Raw genomic sequence first — 17,468 nt, forward strand, 5'->3', positions numbered from 1 at the left:
ATCCACGATTTTCCTTACAATCCTGGGGGTTGCGACCAATCAACTCCAATATATATATCTGTGCTGATAAATTTTTTTGCGAAGCAATAAAAGCTGGGTAGCTCTTGAATTGCTACAAAATAAAGCTGTATTTCCCTCAGCCCACTGGCTGCAATGTTGACACCTTGAGATGCCATGAGATCTAAACTCTGAACATCTTGGCATGGAGTCATCCCAGTTTTCCATGTCTGGCATATAACCATTCATTTTAGCTTTTAAACTGGTTCTATTGATCCTGTGTCCAGACAGAGGGATAATCAGTAGCCCAGCATCATGACCTGTTTGTTCTGAAGATCCTGCAGCTTCCACTTCATCTTCCTAACATGGCGCCGCCTCACCCTGACTCTCGTACTGATAGGAGGAACCACAGAGCTCTGTTAGGTTAAAAGCTCATCTTCTGAAGTTGGGATATTTTTCCTCCAACAGGTTCCAGAGGAATCACCTCTGGATTTTATTTCAGTGCCATTTGTGAATATTAGAGCCTCATTTTCAACAATGGAGCTATAAAGGTTGAGAAAGGTTATCATTAAGTCTCATCAACATCAATATTTCCACTAAATAAGAAGCAAAACATTTTTGATAGAGGAAAAATATCTCAGACTCTCAGCTCAAAGAGAGATGCCACAGATAAATAAAACTATTATTTTTGAATTAGACAATTTAATTTCACATAATTATCACGGTAGAATTCATTGGTTTGTTGAATACTTAATGAAACATATTTACCGTGTTTGATGTTTGTTGTAAATGACGTATACTCATAAAGAACGAGGTAATTAGTCCAAGTTTGTCGTTTATTGAACGTTCAGAAACTACAGCAGCTGTGATGAGCCAAGACGAAGGTAAATTAACCTGAACAGGTGATCAAGTCTAAACCACTGTCACCTTTTTATTCTCCGTCTCTCTGTCATTTAAGCACACCCGTTGCCGTGGCAACCACCTGTGCTCCTCGAGCCGAGTACAGATTACGTTTAAAACATTCAGTCCGTTGCAATATCAGGTTTTCAGGCTTGGTATTTATTTTGCGATCATTAATAAGCCTCCCTGAACACAGCGGTGATTGATTAGTTAATTTTAAACTCCTGCTCTGCTCGTTATTTTGGTAATGGAACCGAAACGCACAGAATTGCGCAACACCTTGTTGAAACAATCACTGAGATTATTATTTTTGTTGGGTCATTAATTTGAACACGTTTTGTTGAATTTTTTTGTTGTTATTTAATAAAGTTACAAACGTTTTAAGCGAGTCAGAGGAGGACGTGCTGGTCTCAGCGTCTTGGCGGCGTTCAGTTTGTCACCTAATGCCGAGATCAACTCAAAACCTTCCGCGATCGACGTATTATTGGACCCCGAAGAGTTCAGAAACAATATGAAATGAGAAAAAAGTTATTTATTAACTGATTAAGTCATGTTTTGGATTGTTCTTGAAAAACTAATCACTCACTGCTGCACAGTGAACCCAATGATTCTTTACAGCAGACAGCCTCTCCTCTCTCTTGTAGGTACTGCGTACCCTCGCTGAATCGTTTAGGGGTACGCAGTACCCGACCGTACCCCCCTACTTTCACCCCTGTTTGTATATATATATATATATATANCCTGTGTCCAGACAGAGGGATAATCAGTAGCCCAGCATCATGACCTGTTTGTTCTGAAGATCCTGCAGCTTCCACTTCATCTTCCTAACATGGCGCCTCCTCACCCTGACTCTTCGTACTGATAGGAGGAACCACAGAGCTCTGTTAAGTTAGAGCTCATCTTCTGAAGTTGGGATATTTTTCCTCCAACAGGTTCCAGAGGAATCACCTCTGGATTTTATTTCAATGTCATTTGTGAATATTAGAGCCTCATTTTCAATAGTGGAGCTATAAAGGTTGAAAAAGGTTATCATTACGTCTCATCAACATCAATATTTCCACTAAATAAGAAGCAAAACATTTTTGATAGAGGAAAAATGTCTCAGACTCTCAGCTCAAAGCGAGATGCCAGAGAGCAATAAAACTATTATTTTTGAATTAGACAATTTAATTTCACATAATTATCACGGTAGAATTCATTGGTTTGTTAAACACTTAATGAAACATATTTACCGTGTTTGATGTTTGTTGTAAATGACGTATACTCACAAAGAACGAGGTAATTAGTCCAAGTTTGTCGTTTATTGAACGTTCAGAAACTACAGCGGCTGTGATGAGCCAAGACGAAGGTAAATTAACCTGAACAGGTGATCAAGTCTAAACCACTCGCACCTTTTTATTCTCCGTCTCTCTCTGTCATTTAAGCACACCCGTTGCCGTGGCAACCACCTGTGCTCCTCGAGCCGAGTACAGATTACGTTTAAAACATTCAGTCCGTTACAATATCAGGTTTTCAGGCTTGATATTTATTTTGCGATCATTAATAAGCCTCTTATGAACACAGCAGTGGTTGATTAGTTAATTTTAAACTCCTGCTCTGCTCGTTATATAGGTTATGGAACCGAAACGCACAGAATTGCACAACACCTTGTTGAAACAATAATCACTGACATTATTATTATTGTTGGGTCATTAATTTGGACATGTTTTGTTGAATTTTTTTGTTGTTATTTAATAAAGTTACGAACGTTTTAAGCGAGTCAGAGGAGGACGTGCTGGTCTCAGCGTCTTGGCGGCGTTCAGTTTGTCACCTAATGCCGAGATCGACTCAAAACTCTCCGCGATCGACGTATTATTGGACCCCTGCTCTAGTAAAGCACAAAGAGTTCAGAAACAATATGAAATGAGAAAAAAGTTATTTATTAACTGATTAAGTCATGTTTTGGATTGTTCTTGAAAAACTAATGACTCACGGCTGCACAGTGAACCCAGTGATTCTTTACAGCAGACAGTCGCTCCTCTCTCTTGCAGGTACTGTGTACCCCCGCTAAATCGTTTAGGGGTACACAGTACCCGACCGTACCCCCCTACTTTCACCCCTGTGTGTATATATATATATATATGAAATAGGCAAATTTTCCACTAATATTTTTGATTTATGTTCCAAAAAGAAAAAATTCAAAATCTGAACCGTGAAAGGTCTGCTGTAAAACAACTTATAAGGGACCAGCCTGTCTGGCTCTTCTGTCGTTGTGAGTCTACATGACTGAAATAAATCTAATTAAAGCCAGAATATACTAAAATAAACTTTATCGAAACACTGGATGATCAGTTCCAGTAAGAGCATAATATAAGCTTCTTATAAACTGGCCTTAAATGTAAATGAAATTTGAAAAACATTTCTGTTTGTAGTTGTTGTAGTGCTTGTTGGTGGTCAAAAGAGGCATTTTCTGGAGTGTTTGTTGATTTCCAGTATCTGGTTTCATGACGTTTTCACCTGCAGAAAACTTCCAGCGTATAAAAGCATATGAACGTAACCTACATTCATATGCTTTGTCCCATTTAAATAAAATAAATTCAAATTCAAAATGCTGCCAGCATTTCCAAAGCCAGACACCAGTTCACAGTTCAAAAGGGTAAAACAGATCAACTTCACTGTACCACTTTGAGCCTTCCTGTTATCTGCTGGAGTTAGACTCCCTGATTAGAATTAGAAAAGTCGAGGTAAAAGGTCTGATTCTTTTGTTTATTCACTGAATTCTTTTAGTTTGTCTTTGGCACATCTTATTGTTGTCTATATTTAGGTTTCATCATATGACCACTACACATAAAAGTATTTCACTCTTTTTATTCACTCTCATTTTCCCTAAAAGCTATCCAATAAAAAAATACAGTGAATCTCAATTGAATTCTTGTGTTGGAAGTTTGTTTTTAACACCTCCAGTTGAGGAAACTTGGTGAAAACTGCAGCTAGAGGGGAAAACCAGGAGCCTTGACTTTACCTTGATCCAAGCAGTTTCATTCTACTCTGCTAAAACACTTTTTTAAATAATTATCATCACAGCATTGTAGATGAAAGACTGGAAATCCTTCGGCAGCTGCTGTGTGGAACCATTCACGAAAGAAAAAGGACTATTCTGACTTCTCGCTTATTGGAAATATCTAAAAATGATGACGAGCATTTAGCTCACTACTCGCACCGGTGGTTTGATCAATAAGAACTTGTTGGCTTTCGCATTTGCTGAGCTGCACAAATTAAAAGTGTGTGTGTGTGAGTGTGTCATTTTCCTGCATCTTTTTGTAAAAGTGTTTGTGTGTCTGCTGCAAAGCTTGCACCTGGCCTTCTCGCCTCATCTCCCGGAGCCCCAAGAGATGAAATAAAGAGGTCGTTGTCCTCAAAAACTGAAAACAGGACGAGTTGAGCCTCAGCAAAGTCGGATGTATGATCCGGTTTCATCTAAACAGACGACAACAAGTTATTCTGAAGTGTGTACGTTTTGGTGTGGAATGATTCAAGGTCTTGATTCACACTCGCACACAAACTCATTGCCATCCCAGCTTCTTCTTCTTTGTTTTTCCTCTATTAAACCGTGTGACACTTTACCACCACCCCCTCCTTTCTTTCTCTTCACACGTGAATCTTCCCTCTCTTCCAAGTCCTTGTGGTTGTTTAAAAAGTCTAAAAAGGCATAGAAATAGATTTTAAGTTTGTTTTTCCAAGTATAAGCATCAAAAAGGTTTCTGTAAGCATTTTGGCTTTGATTTTTTTTTGAAGATGAAGAGATGTATATTAGATCAATACACCATATGATCACAGACGACAGTTCATGTTGCACTTCATGAGAAATTAATGTTAAAAGATTTCTCAAAGAAGTCTTAAATAAAAAATAATTGAGTTTGCTTTCAAGAAAATTTAGACATTTTATAGACATTTTGTCCATAAAATGCCTCGTTGTTTAGAAAAATAACTCCGTGATGCCTCATAGTTTTTGTCATTTGTTAGTTTAATAGAAAGTCTGCTTTAAATAATGTTACTTCATCAAACTGTTTTTGCTTGCTTTCTCCTACTAATATACTAATAATATTCAGAACAAAGCAAACAAACCAAAATGCTATGCTGATAGAATACTTATGGGAATACTAGAAGTATAAACACATTTTCTTACGTCATATTGTACATTACGAGTGAATTTCTACTATGAGGCATCGCTTTACAGCAGCTGCTTTGCACTCGGTGTGAATAGTTAATGGTTGAACGTTGTAGACCCATAGTTTACTGCCGTTCTGGTGTAGAAAAACAGACTTGAAGCGAAATACTGACACATAAGTTCTTTAGCTTGAGCCATCAAGAACTTAAACTTTGCCTGCAGATTAATGTTGAACATCAGCAATATTTAAATCAACTATCTGCAACACGGTAGATGTGAGTCGATGTAGAACGGATGCAGAAAGAGAAATCGTCTACAGACAGGCTGCTGGTCATGAACTCACCGTCGTGAGCCAACCTGATCCAACGAGCTCCTACTTTCTACCTTCTGAGTTATTACACCTGAGCAAAGCCAACCTGTTACCGTCTCCATGACTTCATCTTTGTAAAAAAGATGCCTATGAACTCTTTTCTCTTTTTATTTCAAAAAAATAATACAAGACACACCATTTATTTGAAAATCTCAGTAACTGGAACCAAACAGGGATTTCCTCTCACTTCCCCGAGCCCTGCGGGATTTTTCCATGAAAGATGAAGCTGTGATCCAGACGTCTGAGAACTGTGGAAGCACGGCGATAAAGGTAGTAGTCATGGGAGAGCAGATGACCAGAGGATTATATCATACTGGAAAGGACCGTGGAGTCAGCTGGGAGGTGTTAGCGGGAAGCTTCAATGAGTGCTTTATCTTTAATGTGCTGTCTTACGAAAGCTCAAACAAAGTCAAATGAAAGAGTTGGTAAAAATGTCTTTAGATTCTTTTACTCCTCCTTTCAGTCTGCATCTTTCCACGTCGCTTGGCTTTTGTTTTCAGTGATGTACATTTTATTTTGGACCTTCTTGGTTCTGACTGTCTATCCACTGTGTGGATGCAGTTTCCATTGACCGTAAATTTACGCAAGTTGGAATTACAAAAATAAATTTGCTTAAAGGAAACGCAGCAATTTGGAAAAAAAAGTCGTAATTTTCACTGAATGTTTTTGTGCTAATTTAACATGGTTTCTCAGCTGAATTGAAATTGGTGTATTAAAAAAAAAACTGTGATGACTGCAAGTCATGTGATCAACAATCGGATGTTACTACTGGCGGAAAAGACGAAAAAGACGACAGGAAGTGGTAGGAGGACAATGGTGCAGCATGATTTTTAAAGACTTATTGTGTTAACAAGTATATTCACGTTTGATTTTGTTTCCAATTTAATGAAAACACAGCAACTGTGAAATTGTGTCCTTTTTTACATTGCTGGAATATTGACAGTTTTGCGCACATTTGTAATGGAATCTCAGCAAATCTGAAGAGGCTTCTGACTGACAGAATCATTGTAGTCATGACACCTGCTCAGCTATTGGGCTGTGAAGATGATATTTCACAGTAACATCTCCTGGATGATGACATAATTTGCTGCAAATGCTTTTACTGGTCCTCTTTTTTTTCAGATTTTGTTGGCTCCAGTGGCTTTTATTTGAAAGTAGTTTGACAGGAAAGAGGGTTGTGAGAGACGGGGAAGACATGTGGCAAATGTCACCAGACCGGGAATTGAACCTGCAAGCACCAGCATGAGGACTAAGGCCTCAATACATGTGTTGTGCTTTGCCCCCGCGCCACCACAGCACCCTACTGCTCCTCTTTAAATCTCTTCTCTCGCCGTACGGTTAGAAAGCCAAGCAGAGAGATGTTGGAGTAGGGGATGTAATCTTTGCCTTTTACGGTCATTGGGAGAGATGATCTGAACTTCCTGGTTGACGCTGTACAGACAGGAAATGAGTGTAGCGAGAATAGGAAGCAAGGAACTGAACCCTTTGCCTCAGATGGCTATAAACATTTTAACAAGAAAGCGTCATGTGAAGGTGATTACATTTATTTGGCAATCATTTCTGGTTCTCCACGTCTCCATTTGCTAAGTGCAACAAAACAAATGGTCGTAGTCTGCTTCATGAGGTCTGCTACTCATTTTTGTTAATCAGGAAGCCACAACCGGCTCCAGTTGCGTCTGGTCCAACTCTCCCTCCTTTTTTTCTTTTTTTTTTTTAATTTAGCAATTTTTGTTTCCTAATTGGTTCCGGGTGAAACAGGTTTCCTTTCCCTCAGCTCTCCCAATCAAAACACTTACCTCATTTCTTTATTTTACTTTTCATTTGTAACTGACAAGTAATCGTCCTTTGAGGAAACATCTATATCTGTTCGTGACTAAAGCCGACCTAGAAATAAATCTGCGTGTGAGCGCCTTCGCAGATGTAACACGACAGAGAGCCAATTTCTCTTTTAGCGTTACACTGACACCAAGTTTCTGTAGAAATCTGATTAGGTCTACGTCTGTCATCAGCAGATTGAGAGCCGTTTTAATGGCAGACAGATGGGATTTCTCTCTCTGGGCTGGCCAGGTGTGTGCGTGGGTCTGCGTCTCGGTGTCGAACAAAGGAACCAGAGAGGGTGATGTCATCTTCTAGCCGTTGTGGGTCTGTTTTTGTGCGTCGGGACTACAGAAGGGGATGGCGGCGGGTGGGGAGGGGGACTCCGTACTGAGGTCACCTTTCTCAAACACAAAGGAATGGCTCAGCCACAGAAACATGTTAGCAGTTGAAGCAACATCTTTTGGGTGATTAGTTCAGTGATGCATCACATTTTCCCACACAGACACACACACAGTGTGTGTGTGAACAGCGGGGAGTTATAAATGTGGGGGGGGGGGTTTCTTCACTTGAGAGACTCGGTGAAACTCAACCCCAGGAAGGAAAAAGTCACGTTTCTTCATTAGTGTCTGTCATGATGTAATCTGCATGATACCAGCTGCTTCACGAGTCTGTCTGGAGTGTGTGTTGATGTGTGGTGTGTGTGTTGATGTGTGGTGTGTGTGTTGATGTGTGGTGTGTGTGTTGATGTGTGGTGTGTGTGTGTCCACCTGAGCTCGTTTGTCAGCGAGTGAAAGTGTGCTCAGATCGTCGGGGGTCACATGTGATGTTCCTCATGCGGTGCTTCCAATGAGGTCTGAGCAGTTTGTGGAGACTTGGAACAAAGTCTGATCTATTCAGCTGGTCTGTCGAAACGGGGACAAAAGATTGGTTGAGATTTGAATTGAAGTGTGTCTGTGTGTCGTCATTTGGGAAGAGATGATACAACCAAGAGATGAACGCAAGAGTTAATCGAGGATTGGAATTTAGGAGCCAGAATCAAATTTGATCTTTCTTCATAGAACACATTTACGTTTTTGTTCCCGATACCAAAGAGCTCCTAATTTTTTCTAATGTTAGGAACAACAATCACCTGTGAATCTGAAAATACTTGAGACTCTTAAAATGCAAAAAAGTGCCTATTTTCAAAGTTGAATTCCAGATATATTATTATGCATTAAAACACACAGTGGAAGCCATCTTAACACTGCTGCAGAAACTAATGTGTACAATCTTCCTTATTTCTGCTCTTGGAGGTACAGCTAATCACTGCTAATAGGATAAAAAATGGCAGCCCTCGATTGCCTTTTTGCAAATGCCATTAAGTAGCATGTCAAATAGTGGCGGTATTTTAGCTTTACAGAAGAGGATGTCGGCGGGTGGGGATTTAACTCCATTTTCTTTTGAATTTTTATAGATATGCTCTAGAAAAAAAGCTACAAATAGGTAAATCCACGAATACTGAACTGCGAAAGGCGGAGCTCCACTGTACGGACTTGCGCAGTTCATTCCAATACTTAATACTCTATGTACAATTAAGTTTGTACATAGATGATCACAAAAAAACTCTTCAAATATTAAGCTGAACATTTTTCCAGTTTGTTGTATTTTTAACAATCAAAACATCAGCATAGATGTCAGTGGAAACCTTCAACACCTCTTTGTCACCTTAAGTGCATAAAGAAAGATTCGTTGACTCTGCCGTATGTGTAGCACATGTTGCTGATCGGATTGTTTAATAGATAATAATCGCAACATTTTTTTAGGTTTGTTATAAAACTCTGATGTCGGTATCTGAGGGACACAACTCAGACACCATGAATTCATTAAACACATTTAGTAGTTAGTCATTTTATTATTGTCTCGCAATTACAACGATCTTCTATAACGTCAAAGGTTATGTTACAGACAAGTTGCCTTCTTGGAAAAAGGGACTTTTGTTACGAGGCTCCCTGTTAGTTTCGACTAAATTTTCTTCATAGTTGGGGGTTTAATATTTCACTGTCCTGTTGTATGCTTTTCTCCAATGCCACTTGCTTTGGCTTTAGTCAGAAAAATATTTAGTTTTGTCCACTTTTCTATGAAATTCTGAAAGATCAGCATTATGAATGAAAGTTTGATATTTATATTTCAAGAAGACTCGGTGAACATTTCATAGAGGACTCTTTCTTTGTGTTTGTTAAGTTGCCAACGTGTCTCTGGCGCTGCGGCGTTTTCGGGTTAACACCAGCTCACATTTGTTCTCATGTCACTCTCAACCAGCCCTGACCTTTTTTCACTAACCCCGCCCTCACGCATATCTTACACACACTCTCACACGTCTCCAGTGGCCGAGCTCAAATGGGTTAATCTCTCGTCGTCGGGATTGCGGACTTCACCCGTTCGTTTCAGCCCCCGCAGGGCCGAAGGTTTTGGGTGTCAAAGCTCCCGTTTTCCCACAAAAAAGAAAGTGGGATCATGTGGCAGTGCAGACGTGTGTGAAATGACAAGGTCCAACAGCATTTCTCCCCCGTTTTTCCCAGCTGTGGTGACGGTTGGTAGTCGTAAACCGTTGATGCGTCCGTCATTTCTGTCTTTTAAGGGGTTTTCTTACTCTCCGTTTACTGGAGGCTCTTTCTGTCCAGTGAAAACTCTCATAGTGTGTTTCTGTCTGTACTGGGTATAACAAGAGTATGTTTGTGCTCTGTTGGTGTAGGGTTGTGTTTTTTTTTTCTCCTTGCATGAATGCACACTGAAAACACTGAGTTAAGTCTGTTAAAGAATGCTGAATGTTTGGATGTTCGTCTGTGATTCTCTGTGCTATTGTGGCGGAAAATGACAGGCTTCCAATGCGGTTTTTGGTTTTACGACCGAATGAATCACCCCAAATGCTTTCGCAGCCTATAAAACTGTCATTTCGGAGGCTTTTTTGATTCCTAGCATCACTTTGCAAAGCTGGTCCACAGAGGAAATTGGTCATTTTCATGCTTTTGTAAACAAAATGGAGGAAGTCAGATCGTCATCATTGTCTCTTTGTGCGACGGATTGGCTTACAGCAGAACTGTTCGCACGACAAATAGGCACATATATTGAGTAATTACCCAGAATCACTGGTTTACGGTTTTCTCATCTCTTTCCGTTTGTTTTCCAGGGTCGACATGTTAAGACGGGACAGCTGGCGGCCATCAAGGTCATGGACGTCACAGAGGTCAGTAAGGTCGCCTCATCTCTTATTGTCGTCAGTTGGGTTTGTAAATTTCAACAAGTTGGCATACAAACCATACTGGTGGATATTGGTGGTGGGAGTGAAATAATTTATGCAGATTTGCATTGTTAATTTTACAGTTTTCCAACTGAAAGCTGTAAAATTAAAATTTAACAATTTATTTTAATAAACAAAATAAACAGATGTCCTTAATAAAGTTAAAACTTGGCTTTTACTTTGAGTTTTTGACCAGGTGGAGCTCTTAAAAACTGGAATAATCTGCTAAAGCTGAGTACAGTAGGATGGTTTTTTCCTTGTAGATTGCAAAAATATTACAGTTTTGTGTTCCTCTGCAGAATTTTAATCATTAAAGCATGAATATTTGCTTCTTCTGGAGCTTTTTTTTAAATTATTTTCCTTACACCCTTCATGGTTTTCCTCGAGCTGCAGCCTGACACACCACCAGAGAGAGATCTGACACAGCAGCCTTCAGCTCAACATGAAACAAATAGGTTTTGTTTAAAGTTTAAGACGTAACAAAATGCAAGATGGAAATAAAGGATGAAGTTTCCCCAGTCAGTCTGTCCGGATAGAGCGGTCCGCTTCAGTCCGGGGTCTCCTTCCCATTCATTCCTGTCGGCCAAAATCCGCTTCTTTGACCAATCTGAAAAGTTACTCGGCAGATTTGTTGAAGCCGTGCTGAGACATCCACTTGCTGGGAAAATGTTTCCAAATCCCGCCATGACATTTGGAGCGAGAGTCTCGCTGTGGCCTTCAGCGAACAAATCTGCATTTCCAACTATTGAGATCAAAGAGCGGCAAGCAGGGGGATAGATCAGCGATGGGAATGTGTTTCTGCATTCATGCGAGCCGCATCGGCGAGGAGAAATGCAAGTGTTGGGAAATCAGGATTGGCAGGACCTTTTTAACTCTATTCCAGTCGAATGTTTGGATTAGTCTCTTTTCCTCGCGCTCCAGCTGTTATCTAAAATAAATGTACAGTTCCACTCTGGACGCCCGCCAAGAACGACAGCTGGACGGAGGAAGTTGGTGGCACTGGGACGGATTTGAATTGGCGCTTCTGCCGAGACACTAAGCACTTCTGTTCCACATTTCTATGGATGTAAAGAAAGGAGCGTTCAAATGTCAAGGATGCACAAAATCCCATGACTTATTTCTTCTGCAGCGTAGGTTTCCACCTTCAACTCCCTGTGTATATTACACATAAGTGGTCTGACCCACATACGGCTTCCTGTTCTACATATCGCTTAGCAGAAGGAAGCAGGGCTGGACAAAAGATCACCAGCTAGGAGAGGAGAGAGGATGTAGACTAAAATGAGGTTCCCACGGTTTATGTTTTATAAAATATTTGCAGTCGTGGTAAACAGACTCTGTAAGTTGTGGGTTTGTAACATATGAATGTTCTGATCTTCACAAGGTTTTAAGTGGCTGGAAAATTACTCAGACGCACTACTAACTCTCTACTGCCTCAAAGCTGCCCAGCCCATCACATGCATGTTCTGAATATCATGCATTTTGTTTCAAAGTGATTGCTCCTCCAAAGCAGGAGTTTGTCTAAATGGATGTTTTCCCAATCAGTGAGTGCTGAGGGGTTGTAAGAGGACAAAATTGAAGGGAGGGAACAGAGTGAGAGAAATCATGGTAAGAAAGAGTCTGAGATCTAGATAAGGAGAAGAAATCGGCGAGTTTCCCCTCCGCTTTGCTCCACTAAGAAGGTTCATCTGAAGTGCACTGGGATAGCAGGAGGGGCGACTGCTGCTGCCTGCTTGATTTTATTTTATTTTTTTCCTCTGCTCTCCTGCTTACATCTCTGTACTATCTTCCACCCTGTCAAGGCCATTCATTCAAGGTTTTTGTGATTATTATTACAGTTTATCTTGTACTTCTCTGCTCTTTTTGCCCTGAACCCCGCTTGTTATTTCTGTTACAAGCCGCCATCTTTGTTGGGCTCACGAGAGAGAGAACGTGGTAGAAATAACACGGGAGGACAGCAGACAGATGTGACTGCAGCATCTGTGTGCTGCGTCTCAAGCTACAGCTGGTGGCTTGATGTAATTCACAACCAGGGTTCAGGTGGAAAGACATTGATCTTGATTAGTGAGAAAAGATGAATTTCTCTCAGCTCCTCTGGGCGATTTGTCTGCTTTTCTTCACGTTTTTTTTTCTCCTTTACCTTTTTGTCTCCCTGGGAGTATATTTCTCGTAGGATGAAACAGACACTCTGTCACCTCCCACCACTTCCCACCACTTGCTTCAGAAGGGTGAAACAAAAACCAATGTTTGAGGGAGCCTGTTCCCAAAGATAGCTCGCTAGCTATCCATGATAGACGGGAAGAAATCGGTCAATAAAGCTGATTGTATTGCTAATTCTGAATATTGCAGCTGATGTCACGACTCATCAGACCAGGCAACTTTTTTTTGCAAGCTGATATTGTCCAGTTTTGATGAGCCTGAAGTGGGAAATGTCGTGGCACTTGGTGCGGTCCTCTGCTGCTGTAGCGCAGAGATGTCAAAGTTCAAAGATGCTATTCCCTGGTTATCTGAGCTTCTGTTGCTTTTCTATGATCACCAGACAGTCTACACATACACCTCTGATGATCTCTGACCTCCGACATCAAGCAGGCATTCTCATCCATACAACTGACAATCATTGTATAATTTTGTGCCTTGGACTATTTTAGACCAACAGATGTTTGGGGGTAAAAATGACGGTTAGCGAAATCTACATGTATCCACACACTTTCTGCTAAAGCAAATAAGACTGAATACCTGCGTGCGTCGTGTTCAGATCAAACCTCCTGCTGTCGGTTCCTTGCGTTGCTGAGTAACAAGGAGGGGTCTTCAAAGACACATTTTTTTTTTTTTTTTTTTTTTTTTTTAGAAATGAAGAAGGACGGACTCCTTCAGGACGACTTGGTGTTTGTTGGACATGTCAACGCCTGTTGGTCCCTCGAGGCCAAAACCTTGATCTCTCCATCATATTTCCGCTTTGCGGCCGTCCGCTCCCCTGGTGTCGTGGTTCTGTTTGCTCGGCTCCCATTGTGTGCTGTAATACTATAGCAACAATATGGCCGCCACCGAGTCTCCCCACATCTGTCATACCCAGGAATGATAATGAGTGGCCTCAGGGCGCTTCGTTTTGAACGGATGACTGCACTTGAGGGAAAGTGAGGGGAAGAGGATGTCGAAGGAGAAAAGGGAAGCACATACGTTGTAATGATTCAATAAATGCATGTGGCACTAAAGTCATTATGGGAGGCAATAATGGAAAGTGATGCTGCAAGGACAAGAAGGACAGAGACGAATGCCCAAAATAAAGGTGCAGGCTCCAAATAAGCAGATGAGGAAGAGACGCAGAGAGAGGGCGTATGAAAGAGAGCAGTTAAATCCTGACACACAGGTTACTGTCTGACTGTTCATCAAGCTTAAGCTTTTCTATCTTCTTTGTCTGCCATTGAGAAACATAGTATAAATATTAAATATCAAAGTAATTTACAATGATTCCAAGAGGTGCATTGCATGCGCTGATATTGCAATGTCTGCGATCCAATGTATTGTTCTGGTAAAAGTTTTCCAATTTTTCTGTTTCAGTCAGATTCTGGTTTCTAAGTTACCCTGTTAGTGGAAATGTTGTCCTTGCCGAGGAAATTGAAGGAGCTCTATTATGACCATAATGTACTTGGTGAATAACAAAAACTGTGTCAAAAAACTTCAAAATTTTGACAGTCTTCAGTTAAAAAATGTAGAAAATGCTCTTATTCTGACCAGCATTATTACTGGCATTTTCTCTTACCAACTGTGTTAGCAGGGTCATTCATATTAGGGGATCTGTTTTATTATTCTCTAAAGCATAACAGAAGTGAATGGAAGTAGCAAAAAGTCCCAATGTTTTTTACAGTGACATATGTCTGAAATTGTTATTCTGAGGTCAAAGTCTGTGACACCATCCAGATCAGTTTAACATGTCATCTGAACCCATGAAAACCAAATGACAAGCTAATGTTACGGTGATATATTAGGTATTTACCTCAGACAGTGAAAAAATATATATTTCAGTCACTGTTGAAGTTAGTTTACATTATCCTGCTTAAACATGATGATTTCTTATTTAGTTTAATGAGACGATTTGTGGACTCCAATAGATATCCAACAAAAGATCTCTAAAAATAATAAAGCACACTGAAAAAACACATTTTCTTACTTGAATAACTTTATGCTCACAAACAACACTCACAGACTGGCTGCTAAGTCCACTGTCTGTTGTGACTGGTAATAATTTCTTTTTCTTTTCTTTTTTTTTCAGCGTGTTTGGGGTAAAGCGTCAATCATATTTCATCTTTAGTTCCTACCTGATATGCAATTGTCACCATCATGTTTTAAGAGGAGAACCAAGTGAAACCTCTGTTTTAGCACTGGTTACTGTTTATTATTCCCTGTCTTTTGGTATTCATAGCTTGTGTTTTGTTTTGTTTTTATGCTCCATTGCTGTGGCCGCAGCAGCTGTAATTATTCTGAGGGCGTTGGGATGCTCCGTGAACCACGTCTGTTCACTGTATTTATGTCTTTTGCTTCTACGATAGTTGTTTTTTTGTTGTTTTTTTTACCGGGTCCTCCTCTGTTTTCATCTTCCCATATCTGATGAGTCAGTTGACTGATGGCGGCCGGGTGGATAACTCCCGGTGGTCTGCTGCTGATGAGCGGATTAACAGATGAAATAGCTGGCCGCAGGTCTGTCCCGCTGGATCCCTGACTGATTGGTTGACAACTGAAATATCTGGCTGCCTGTTGGATTTCTGAAGCAGGAACCAGCTGCCTGACAGTGACTCGAGGGATTGGCTGACTGACTGACTGACGCTGTCATCTTTATGAGAGTCACAGCTGACTCTCTCCAGACTGTTAAAGCAACAACAAAAAGCTTACATGTTGTAGTGTCTGCTTATCACAGCCAGCGGCTTAATAAAAATAATATTTATAGAATAAATCCACCGAAAGCTGTTTAGGTGGTTGAACTTTTAAATCCAGGGAAACAGTAAACTTAGATTCATTTTTAGCTGCAAAAACTGAGCTGGAAATATGGCATTTTTAGATCAGCTTAACATATTAGCAGCTTAAGATGTATAAAAATAGGGAGTGGTTTGATAAAACAAGAAGACTTAAGCAGCAATGCTCTGCAAATGACAGCCAGGATATAAAAAAAACAGCCTTCAGATGACTTGGCATCAGGTTTACTGGATGCTCTTTATTTTAGAGATATGAAAACTCTCTTTTTTTTAAACGCTGGAGTTTGGCAGCATTGCCCTTTAGCCTGTAGGCCTTGTACTGAAATGGCATCACAGCTTTTTTCAATAAAAATCCTGCTAAGGAAAGAAAACGTCACACATCCTACAACAGATGGCAACCTGCAGGAGAAATTACCCAACTTTACTTGCATGCAGCGGCTAGCCTAACCCCCCTCAGGTAGAAACTACTCCAATGTAACTCAGCAGCCAGATAACAGTTTTGTTGTTGTTGTTGTTCTTTTGACTCCACAGTAGGTCGTTGTTAACAACCTTATGGAATAGTTTTCAGTCACATTGGATGATACGGAGTCTTTGTTTCTGAAAAAAAACAAAAAAAAAAAACACCTCAAAGCATGTGTTGATGTTACTTAATTTAACACAGAGCTCTGCTTGTGCTTCTTCTTTGGTTCCTTCCTGCATCTTTGCATGGCACAAACAACACAGAGAGGTCAGAGATTGGGTAATTAACACACAATGGCAAGAATGGGATTCTCGTGGTATTGAAAGCTTGAGTAAAAACTACCGCAGTGATGATGCTGGTTACAAATTACTGTAATTTTCCTGACTGTCTCTTTCCCTTCGTCAATCCTTGTGAGATCTACCATTTTAAGTTCTTTGTGTTTACGAAGATGTTATTGGTATACAGAATATACATATAGCGAATTTTAATGAACAGAAAATTAAACTGCAGAAATAAATGACCATATGAATTATTATAGTTGTTATAAAAATACCAGTCTCAGTGTTTAGACCTATAGTTTGAAATCACAATATATGAAATGATCGAACTGCATTCATTTAAGACTAAAATGCTTCAACCGATCATTTTGCTAAATTACAACATCCTGGGGATGAAACAATTAATCGGATTCACCTGATTAATCGGATTAGCTGTGATTAATCGATTTTTTTTTTAAAATAATCGTTAACTAATTTAGTAATTGATTATTTGTTAACTGGAGTATACAGGCTCAAAAAAAAATCTACTTGGAGTGAAAAATACAACATACTGCTCATAAAATGTTTATTTTCTTATTCAAAAAATGAGTTGGATTACTTGCTTTTTGCATATTTTAATGTGTTGCTCATATATTATTTTGATATTGATACACAGAGTTAATCCAAAATGTAGAGTAAGAACCCTCTAAATTTAGTGTTAGTTTTCAGGTGCTTTTTGCACAGGATATTATAGCTCCTGAAATTAGCAAATTAGTTTTTCCTACTATCAGTTTGAAAAACAAACAATTTTAAAACTTAAAACCGATGCTACCTTTTTTTTTTAGTTATAGCTGGATTATGTCTACCATGTTGCCATGTCTTGGTCAAATAATGCAGTACAAATAATTTAAGTGATTGTTTCTTCAGTTTAATGGGGGTCAGATTAGCGGTCTGTCCAGAGCTGACTATGCTGTTGCTTGTATAGGGAAAAGTTGCTTTGTATTGAATAACCTGCAAGTTCAACAGAGAGGTGTAGAGAAGGAACATCAGTCAGGATAAATGCCAAAAAGTCCCAAGCCATGGTGTGAAAAACCAAATGTTTTCTTTTTTCAACTCCTCTGAGTTTTTGGTTTGTGGACACGGGATGTTGAAGCACGTACTGATGGACGCACTGATGTTTCTGGTGCTCCTGAAAATCGACCTGCGGTTGCCACGGTGAAAATGTCAAGTCTTGTTTGTCAGTTCGGTTGATCAAGCTCGGCCGCAGGGAAGCACCGA

At 40.0% G+C, this 17,468-nt stretch overlaps 1 protein-coding gene across 9 annotated transcripts in view; it reads left to right on the top strand.

The window, feature by feature from the left end:
- Positions 1-17,468, top strand: part of LOC103134843 (mitogen-activated protein kinase kinase kinase kinase 4-like) — a 91,952-nt gene that overhangs the window by 36,050 nt on the left and 38,434 nt on the right. For all 9 annotated transcript variants that reach the window (XM_016669058.1, XM_007547308.2, XM_007547310.2 and 6 more), the window contains exon 3: positions 10,399-10,455. In XM_016669058.1, coding sequence (XP_016524544.1) covers positions 10,399-10,455 — 57 coding nt within the window. The remainder of the gene's footprint in view (positions 1-10,398; positions 10,456-17,468) is intronic.

Source organism: Poecilia formosa, unplaced genomic scaffold, assembly GCF_000485575.1.
Source record: "Poecilia formosa unplaced genomic scaffold, Poecilia_formosa-5.1.2 Scaffold19, whole genome shotgun sequence".
NCBI lineage: Eukaryota > Metazoa > Chordata > Actinopteri > Cyprinodontiformes > Poeciliidae > Poecilia > Poecilia formosa.